Source organism: Thalia democratica, chromosome 4 (assembly GCF_965202585.1).
Source record: "Thalia democratica chromosome 4, ktThaDemo2.hap1.1, whole genome shotgun sequence".
Classification (NCBI taxonomy): Eukaryota; Metazoa; Chordata; class Thaliacea; order Salpida; family Salpidae; genus Thalia; species Thalia democratica.
In genome coordinates this window covers 82,959,619-82,970,310 of record NC_139168.1, presented here as the reverse complement: position 1 = coordinate 82,970,310, position 10,692 = coordinate 82,959,619, and the positions used below count along the sequence as shown (strand labels likewise).

Below are 10,692 nucleotides of genomic sequence, written 5' to 3'. Positions count from 1 at the left end.
CTACGTACCAAATATCTTTTGATTTTTTTGATAACCTACTTTCAACAGTTAGATAAGTTAATAGACATACAATTATGACTAAAACTAAGGACAAATTCCAGCTTTCTGTGAAACTTTTAATTTTGGTCAGGTTTCTTTACATTAAAAAGTAATAAACTAAGTAACTATGTTTAAAAATTGTAACGATACTACTTAATTTATAACGTTGTTGAAACTTAAAAGTAATTAAGTTAATTGTAAAATTGTACTGACTTTAAATAAAACAGTTCTATACTTTCTACAAGTTAATAAATTTTTAACTTTTTTATTGTTCATAAAATATCATTTAAAATCCTTAAAATGGAAATAAAACTACTTGTCATTTAAGCCATGTATGTTCGATATTTATAATATAAACAAACTAATTTTAATAAAGTTTCTTGTTAAACATCTTAAACTACTAAATACACACCTTTTAATATTCTTTATCTTTATTTTTCTAAGTTTTTGACGACGTTAAAATTGTTATTTTTAAATAAATTTAAAATCCCCTTCGGCAGTGCACAGCTTCGGCGGCTCATAGTGTAAGCTCCATAGTTTTCCGAAGTACTCTTGATAGTTTGGTAGAATGCTGCCTACTTGAAAAAACAGTCTCAACGTCATTTCTGCGTCTCTACCGGCATTGTGGGCCTGGTTTGCTGGCAATCCGAAACTTTTCACGATTCTCGACAGCCCCCATCTGCTTAAATGTCGAAATGAAGGTACGTGCGTCACAATGTACTTCAGGTCGACATTTGTTTTAAAATGTTGGCTCACTAATCTGTTGAAAATATCTCATATAAAAAGTTGTCTAAACTGTAACATTATGCATTATTAAGATATATTAAAAATGGTTGTATTCGGTCAAGTAAAATTATTGAAAATAAATTGATGCGTATTAGGGTTAATAATTGAATAAAAATCTGCTTTTGTTATTATCTTAATAAAAAATAATATAATGGTTAAACAGACCTCTTAAATCCAGTGAGCTCTTTCGGCAGATTTGTCTTTCTGTAATGTTTTATGATGTATGCCAGGTCTTTACATCTGAAACAGACAATTGTATTAATTTACGTTTGCTCGATTCAAATTTTACTATATTTATTACATATTAATTAACATGGTAAAATCATTTGTACTCGTATCTATATTACATCGTTTTATTGATTTTTTATGATGGGTAGATTTTTATTTAATGTAAGAATATCATTATATAAATCCCTTCATTTTTTGAATTAGAATAGTTTGTGTTAGCTAACACCTATACTTTTGAAAGATATTGTATAACAAAACATAACGAAAAGTCGTAATTGAAAATTTGCAAGTTAAAAACCTTACTTTTATTATTTTACAAAAGTAAATAAATTCTTACCCTTGAAAAGTAACCCAAGTGATGCCTTGATTCCAGAAAAGTCCTTTAAGACCTTTTACCACGTCTATCTGTTTGCTACCGTACTTTCTGTGTCTATCAAAATCTGTGCCATGTTCTTTTAAGTATATTACGGAAGCTGGATTTGCTAGTTCCGTCTTTTCATCGAATTTCATATTGAAGGTAAAGGTATGGTCTATAGGCTGTTGTCCATCGTATGAACAAAAAGACAAACCTAAATTTAATACAACCATTATAATACTTTATAAGTGTATAAAATAATTAATATTAAAAATGAACGGGCCTATATAATGTTGTAGAAGAAGAAAAAATTAAATTTTAGTATATTTAGGGTTGGAGTATAATTTGTCTAAATACTATTATATGAAGGTAAAAGTTTTAAATTTTTGTGAAAATTGTTTCGACTAACATTTCCTGCACGATAATAATTTTGAGCTATGCAACAAAAATAATAACATTATAAGTTACATTAAAAACAATAAAAAAAATTTAAATATAACTATCTCACGAACCTAATGAAATCATTTTTGTGCAGTCTACGTTTTTCTTTAGTACTTCGTAAGCCTTATTTGTTTTTGTCTCATTACGCCAGTAATCATTACTTCCATGTGGATCTCCAGGGAATTCGGTATCAATCGCAACTACTTTGTAGGTCCTTGAAATTTCCCATACTCTTTTGAGCATTTGTTTCATGTTGTGTTGCCAAATTTCTGTATAGCCGCTGATATTAAAAACATTGCTGTTTGCTCCGTTATAACTCATTTTATTTGTTTTTAGATACACTCTGTAACAAATATACTGTTATTGTTAGTAAACTTTTATCATTGAAGGTGTTTAAAGCCTATAGAACTAGAATAGCTTTAGTAACATAATGAAAATCTTACAACTATTTACCTTTATAAAAACTAAAACACAGGTACAAAAATAATTTGTACACCTAAACTCAATCAATAAAATTTTCGTTATTGGTTGAAAATGTAAGATTATCAAATGTTAGTTATGTAATAACTTTTTAGTAAGGATTAAAAACGAAATATTTTACTTTTTTCTATTACTTATGAACTATACGCAATAAAATTCTAAACAACAAACAAATGTAAGGTTATAGTATGTTTTACACCCACATTACAAACCCTAATATATATTTAAATTGACTGTACTGTTACTGATAATAATAAATACTTAGGGCTGTTTTAGATAAGACTAGGCAAGGCAATGAATATTGTATTGAAGAATCATTATAAACACTTATAAAAATAAAGAACTATGTAGAATAAAAAAAAAAAGTTATGCTTAATAAATTATTAAGAATGTTTTTAAAACCATTGAGTTAAATTTAAATCTAAAATAATTTTACTTTGGGAATCTTTAAATTAAAATAAGAGTTAAGTGCTTAAAACTAATATATAAAAATACTTACTATAAAAAAAAATCTTAAATAAAAGCCTTATAAAAACTAATCAAACGGTATAAATGTCTATTCTGGATTAACATGTTTACTGCAGCTAGCTAGAACTAAAATGAATCACCTCTCCAACTGATGATTGTTTATATATGGCAGTAGTATGGAAAAGCAAACTTGCATCAGTAAATCACTTTACCTTGCTTACTCTTAAATGCTTGGATGAACAAAAATTTTAACTCAAAATTTTTTACTAAATTCAATATGTTAACAAATACAGTTTGATATCCTGCTACATTGTAACTTCATAAAGTCGACTTGATACCAGAAGTAGATCCTAACTCTTATGTACTTATAATGTTTTTTAATAGTTGTAATACTTTATAAAAAATCTTCGTGTACTACTAAAAAATAACCCTATTTTGTACATAGACGATTCTATAAGAGATTAAACCCTCATTAAGTTTATTTTAAGTCACCACTAGTCTTTCTAAAAGTTTAAAACTAATTTATATAAATGAAATTAAATGTGTCTGGTTTATTTTATTAATTTAAACTAACTTTCAAAAGCTTTTAAAAAGATATTTACAAACATATAATATTTATTTATCATATTTAAAATATTTCTCGCACAAACCTAACCTTAATTAGTTGTTTATAACTAACTCTTTACCATTTCTTTTAAGTTCTTAATATTAGTTAAATAAAAAACTATATTTAAAAATTAGACCTTTTCAAACAAACTGCTCTATAAAAAAACTTAATTTAAAACTAAGTCAAAAAATAAAAAACAAATATCCTTCAGTTATACTTTTGATTTAGGCTTATTAATATTTAATATAATGTAAGATACAGTTTGTGAGTAAATTTATGATGACGTAATAGAATGAAAGAGAGAGAAAAAGAGAACAAACTTGATTTGAAAATAAACTTAGAGTCACGGGTATTTAAATTATAAATTTATGTAAAAATTAAGTGTTTTTTATGGCTGTTTTACCTCTAAAATATTAATGTTGCTAAACAAATTTAGTACAAGACGTTGTGTTTAAAAACACTTTTATCTATTACTTATTGAGAAACTACATTTTAGGAGATAAAAAGTTTTAACAATTGAAATTTTTTAAAAAACAAACAAACACTGAAGCTAAACGACTAAGATTATTTGTTATAAGGTTTTTTCAAATAAAATAGTTTCATTTTGGGAATCTTTAAATTAAAATAAGGATAAAGTGAAGAAAAGTAATTAAAAATAGTTATTAGAAAGTAATATTCTTAAATAAAAGCTTAATACAAATTAATTAAACAGTAAAATGTCTATTCTGGAATAACATGTTTACTGTAGGAAGCAGTGAATAGAATGAATCCCCTCTCCAAGTGATGTGTGTTTATATATGGCTGTAGTATGCAAAAGCAAACTTGCATCAGTAAAAAACGTGACCTTGCTTTCTCTTTAAGGCTTGGATGAACAAAAACTTTAACTCAAAATTTAAATTTAAACAGTTTGTTCAAACTCAAACTGATTTGTATGTCTAAAAAACAAGAGAAAAAGTTTGTTTTGCTACATGAAAATGTAAAATGACTTTTAAACTTGTTTTTAAAGTTAATAGTTTTCATAAAAAAAACTATTTGTTATAGATTTTTTCTATAATATAATCAATGAAATGTTTATAAAATTGTTTATTATTAGTTGAGACTGTACAAATAATAATTTTATTACTGAAAAATTGTTAACAATTAAATTATTTTGTATAAAACAAAATTGTATTTAATTCAGTGCTTTATATTGCCATGATGTTTAATCAAAAATGCAATTTTTTATACTCAATTTTCTTTTTCTGTATTTTTTTAGAAAGCAGAATTTTAAACAATGTACTTACATCTAATAATATAAAAGTTTAGTTTAAATACTGTTAGTATTTAGACTTTATTAAGTAAATTTTTGACTAACTTTATATAATGTCAACAAGGAAAATATTTTTAGAATAATTTTTAACAGCATAATTAGTTTTTTTTTTGTTCAAACGTAACTGTTGCTAACGTACTATAAATAACACTATTACTTGGAGTTTTATATTCTAAGATAAATTAATGGTCTATGCTCTAATACAGGGGTCGGCAGGCAGTTGGTGGTCGCGGGCCAAATTTCAAGTTTACAAAGTCTTCGCGGGCCGCAGTTTTAGTTTTAGTGACATTTGAATAATCTTTTGGTTTTAGTAACACTAGAGAAAAGTTTTACTTTTATTCACCTTATCATTTTAAATGATTTTGAATTTTTGATTTTTTAAATTGATTTTGAAATGATTTTAAATGACTATTTAAGTTAAATAAAATTAGAATGAAATTTACATTGACTAATATACTTAAGTGTTAATAAACTATGTACTTTTATAAGCACTTACTAAGTTAAATTTGATACTTTTGTAATTTTACATACAATTTAACTCTCTACAAAAACCAAGCTTGAAAGACAATTTATTAGTTACTTTTATACATTTGTTATATCATCAACCCCTTTTTTCATATTTCCAAGAATATTAACTTCAAAAAAAAGTTTTTGCGTGTTAAATAGTTTACATTCATTAAAAAATTTAGTAATAAGTTAATTTAATAAAATTAATACCTGTTTGTATTATAGAAAGCTAGAACAAATTCTTACAATAATTAATTCTCGAATACTTAAATATAATATCTTGTTAGTAACTAGTCTTTTACATGGTTGTCACTTAAAAAGCAAAAATGTCTGAGTTGTATCAAACCAGCCTAAGTTCATTAAAAGTTAAAAAAGCTAGTAAATAGTTGTATATCAAGCTCAAGTACCTAGTAAAAATATCATCATCATTAAAAAGTACACAAAGTGTAAAAAAAACAAGAAAAAACTACAATTAGTAAACTACACTACAGTCATAAAAACTATTCTGGGAATTCTAAGGTTTATTTAAAGTGTTTGAAATAAAAGTTTCACTCACATCTGAGTTTTCAAACTTTTAAAATAGCCTGTTTGTGTAACAACCCTGTTTAAACAAAGTTCACAACATAAAGAAATAACGAAACTTATTAACAGTAAACAAATTACATGCCAAAAAAATATAAGTCAGCTGGAATGGACAATTAACTTTCTTAAACATTTTTAACAAAAGTATAAAACTTAATTGAGTCATTAGCGAAAAGAGAAAAAACTCTTTTTTTATTAAGCATTACAGCAATTCTTTATCTGCAATAAGAATTTAAAAATATTAGTTGTAAAATAAACTACGAGCAACAAAAATAAATGTTAGTTAGGAGTTATTGCGAGACACGATAAAAAACAAATCACCAAAGTCAGTTCGAACAAAGCACATGATTATCTTCAGTAACTACAGAATTATCAGAAAAAAGTTTTTAGGCAAGTTATAAAGTAGCAAAATTAATTACTAAAAATAAAACACTGTTTATAATTGAAAACTTTTTTAAACAATTTTTATTGGCAGTAATGAAAAACTTTTGTTTATTTCTTCCATGACAACAAGAAGTCCTATTTAGGAAATGCTCTAACGTTATAAAGTCGCATAAATCAAGTTATGACTTTAATCAATATGGTAAGATGAGAGCACTAATAGAAAAACTATTGCTCATCTGAGAATTTTTATTAGAGATGTTTTTTTAATTTTGACACTTTAGTATAATTTCTTGGTTTAGTTCAAACACGAAGCAGAACAATCGGTGAAATTTTACAAGTAAAGGTGCAATGCACCAAAAGTTTTTAGAAGTACAATTCTTTTTTTATTTTTAGTATAAAGTTTAATTAAAGTTTAAAAAGTGTCTTATAAAGTATATCAATATTAAAAAACACTGTTAAGTTACTTTAGTATATTTTTTAAAAAAGAAATGTTTATTTGCTAAATTTTTTGTGTCAAATCGAAATTTCACTACTTTACATGTAAAAATTGTTTGAAACTCCAGGCTTTTTCAAAAATTCTCAAATTAAAGTTTTTTCCAAAATTTTTAAGCATAAATTTTCAAGTCAAAGCTTGAACTTGATATATTATAACATATATTATAACTAAAACTAACACTTTGGGTTGAGCAAAACTTACATCATAAGTTTAATTTGCCACTCTTTCAAGCAAAAAAGCCAGCCTGAATTAACAAAAACATTCCTGATATTTTTGTATACAAAAAACAATTCTAGCCAAAAACTTATAAAATGACTTAGTTGGCCTGAGATTTTAAGTCTTCGAATAGTGATAGTCTGAGTGTGTGTCAATGTTTATAAACTATCCCTAAGTCTAGTTTATATTAAATAGATAGCTCTAAAAACCAGCAATTGTGTGTATTGATATGCAAGGGATAAAAACTAGTTTAGTTTGACAAAAACAATGTTTTAAAAATGAAAATGTATACCTAACAAAAACTATATTAGTTCATGTCATATATATTGTTTTAATTGTGTCTGTACAAATTTAGATATTACATGCATAAAAAACAAACTTAGAAAATTATGCATAAACTAAACTTAAACTAACTAAAGTATTTTATAAAAAGTGGTTTAAAATATGAGCATTTTTTTAAGTTGGTGTGCATATAAATTAGTTCAAGTGCAAAGAAAACTTCTAAAAAATCAAAATGTTTCAAAACAAAACTTAAATAAACCTTTTTTTCTTATTACTATGTTATTTTAAATGTTTTTACACTAAAACATAACATTTACAAAAAAATATATATAAAAGAAATTTAGGTATAAAAAAATTGGAAAACATTTCTAAGCTATAAAGAAATGACACTTTAGTTAATACTGTTCATTACTTTTGTACAAAATGGAAAATATTTGCATTAAGTTTATTTGATAATTTAGTATAATATAACTAACTTATTAAATTCAAGCACTCTTTTTTCAGATAATTACTTGCTGTTGTAAAGTAGAAGTTATTATGAAACTCAGAAAAATATCCTGTTAGAATGCTAATCTGTCTTTTTCACATTTTTAAGTTAAAGTAGCAACTTCTTCTAATTATTTTTAAATTTTATACAGAGACTTAAAACCAAACTAAACAAATTAAATCGAATTACCGAAAAAAATTTTACTTGAAATATATTTTTGCTCAGCGGGCCACTTTTACATGCTCGCGGGCCACAAAATTTTCTTTCGCGGGCCGCATTCCATTCAAAAAAATAACATGCTCGCGGGCCGCAGATTTACCCTTCGCGGGCCGCAATTGGCCCGCGGGCCGCAGTTTGCCGACCCCTGCTCTAATATAATGCAAAATATCTCTACCAGTTTGTACAACTCAAAAAGTCGAACTCTTAATAAACATTTTACAGAAAAGTATTTGAATTTAAATGAAAAAACTTTCGATGATTCTAATTAAAACTAATTGTTTAATTTTGTAAAAACTAATTAGCCAAAGTAAAACTACTTAAACGTCATTAAATTTTTTGTAAGTTTTAAGTCATCATTCTGTTTGACAAACTAAAACGCTTTGAATAAGTAATAAATGTTTAATTTAAATAAATCATTTTATGAGCTAAGAAGTTTTATGAACCTTAAACAATTTTTCTAAATAAAATAAGAAACTGTCCTTTTATAATGGCTTAGTATTTCATTTACAAGATTTTATTAAAAAAATAGTTTTAACAGCACAACACTAATATAAAAACATTGTGTATTTTTATTACTGACGTAGTAACAATAGTAATGAAACATTGATATGTAGGTATTAGATTAAATTGACTAAATAAGTACGAAATAATAAAGAGACTACAAACTTGAGACTACAATCTACAATGCTCGAATAACGAAATTAACATTAGAAATATATCGAAGTAAACTAAAAACATTTATATTAATCTATTTAAGATTAAATAATTAGTTTAAGTAAAAACTAATTGAAATTGAATTTATTATCATAACGAAAATATTATGTTAACTTGATGGCATTAGGTTGTTGGCTTAGTTAATTGATATTTGTTTTGTATGTGTTCTTAGTTAAGACAATAAAAAATTGTGCTTTCAAGCAGCAAGATTAATTGAAAAATTTATAGCTTACAAAACTTGCTGACGTACAGATAATAACACTGCAACATGAACTTTTATATTTGAATATAAATTAAGTGAACAATTCTCTCTAATTCAGTATATCAAAGTACAACGGGAACTATTAATTTGGTATCAAAACACAATTTTGTTAGGTTGATTACTAGAAATATTTTTAAATAACGTCCGCGAGCTTTTTTTTTATAGAAAAATTGCCCCGCTACTTTTAAAAGGCTGTCGACTTTGTCCTGCTTTGAGTTTATGTTTTGTTTAGGCCTTTAACTAACATAACAGTTTTTACGAAAATGAAAAAAATTTAAATAAAATGTAAAAGTTATCATAATGCAACTTATTTAGAGATTTTAAGAATAAAACTAAGTATTTTTTTAAATTCAAAATCCAAAATAAAACCTATTTCGTTACGTTCAAAACTTTAGGCAATGTTTTTATTTATATTATGTGTAAGAAGTTTGTCCGTTCATTTTGTAAAATCTTCTTGCAAATGAATTATAATTTACGGTCAGCGGTTTGTTTACAGTAAAAAATAGTACAGTAGACTATAAACAGTTAAAATACACTAAATAAACAAAAGCTTAAAATAAAAAATATCCATCGACTTCATGGAATATTCAAAAAATTGTTTTAATAAATGAAAAAAAAAGGTTGTTCAAAGCTACTACATGTGGTTTAGATATTCTCACTTTTACGGCCTTTACGGGCATGTAAACAAAAGAATTTATTCGTTACTTTTGAACTTTTCAAATGATTGCAGCTTTTCGTAGTGTATATATATATGTATATATATATATGATTATCATATTGTCCACAAAAACAATCAAGAGTTAATAATATATTTTTTTTCCAGCTAAAATGAAAAAAACCTTAATAATTTTATTGATGTCATAAACGTTTCACGTAGTGTTTACTTTATTATATTAACATAAAATTTTGTTCATCTTCAAAAACTTTTGTTAAGTGAATTTAAAGTGAAGTAATTTTAAGTGAATTTTAAGTGAAGCCTAAAGCGGCTGAATAAACTATTTTTTTTTAGTGTTATGAAAAAATTAAAAGTCAAAGTATAACTTTTACTTTTTTTTCTTAAATTTCGAAACAAGCTATTTTTAGTCATAAAACCATTGAGTAAAATAATTGTTTCAAAAAGTAGTTTATCAACTCGTTTAGGCAGTCCGAATTCTTAAAATAGAAGTAAAACTAAACGTTTAAGTAATTAAACAAATAGTTTTTATTAAATATTTAAGAGATTCTAACTTAATCAGCCGGTATTCGCTGTAAAAACTCTCAGAAAAGACCAATGCTTCTTTAAGAAAAAAATTATAAACTTATAGTAAATTAAAAATCATAATTTGTTGAATTGTATTCGTGACGTTAGGAGCAAAATAAATTTTAATTCTAACTTTTAGATTGATTTAATTGCAGTCATAGTTCTTTTTTATTAAACTTTTATAGATGTAAAAAAATTAATCTTAAGTTATAAACTGACTAATTTTATCAAAAAAAAAATTATTTTGTTTTTGTTTTATATATTTCTTAACAAACCTGTTTGCAGTATTTTTTAGTAGAGTTACAAAATAAAAAGTTTTAAACTTAAGTAAGATATAGTAGTAAAATAGTTTTTGAATATAAGCTAAATGATGCTGTTACATTGTTTTATTAAAAATATAATTAAGATACTTTTAATTTGTGATAAGTATTAAATTAAGTTAGATAAATCACTAAAACAAAATCAAGCATTTTATTAATCTATTTTGAGAATACAACTACCTGTAAAATTTGCACAAGCGTACAAAGTTGCACGATGGGACAAAATTTCACGAGTGCACAAAATTGTACGAGTGCACAAAATTACACGAG

General features: G+C 25.1%; 1 protein-coding gene across 1 annotated transcript; it reads right to left on the bottom strand.

Annotated features, from left to right (window-relative positions):
* Positions 1–510: 510 nt before the first annotated feature.
* LOC145833693 (uncharacterized) lies at positions 511–2,170 on the bottom strand. Its single transcript, XM_082940841.1, has 4 exons — positions 1,921–2,170; positions 1,391–1,622; positions 991–1,065; positions 511–799 (listed from the first exon to the last, which is right to left on the bottom strand). Exons 1-4 carry the CDS (start codon positions 2,168–2,170, stop codon positions 511–513), a joined length of 846 nt encoding a protein of 281 aa, XP_082796967.1.
* Positions 2,171–10,692: the final 8,522 nt, after the last annotated feature.

Coding starts and splice junctions, on each gene's coding strand:
- LOC145833693 (XM_082940841.1), bottom strand. CDS start 2,170: ATGAGTTATAACGGAGCAAACAGCAATGTTTTTAATATCAGCGGCTAT. Junction 1,623..1,920: donor CACAAAAATGATTTCATTAG/GTTCGTGAGATA, acceptor TATTAAATTTAG/GTTTGTCTTTTTGTTCATAC. Junction 1,066..1,390: donor ACTTGGGTTACTTTTCAAGG/GTAAGAATTTAT, acceptor TGTCTGTTTCAG/ATGTAAAGACCTGGCATACA.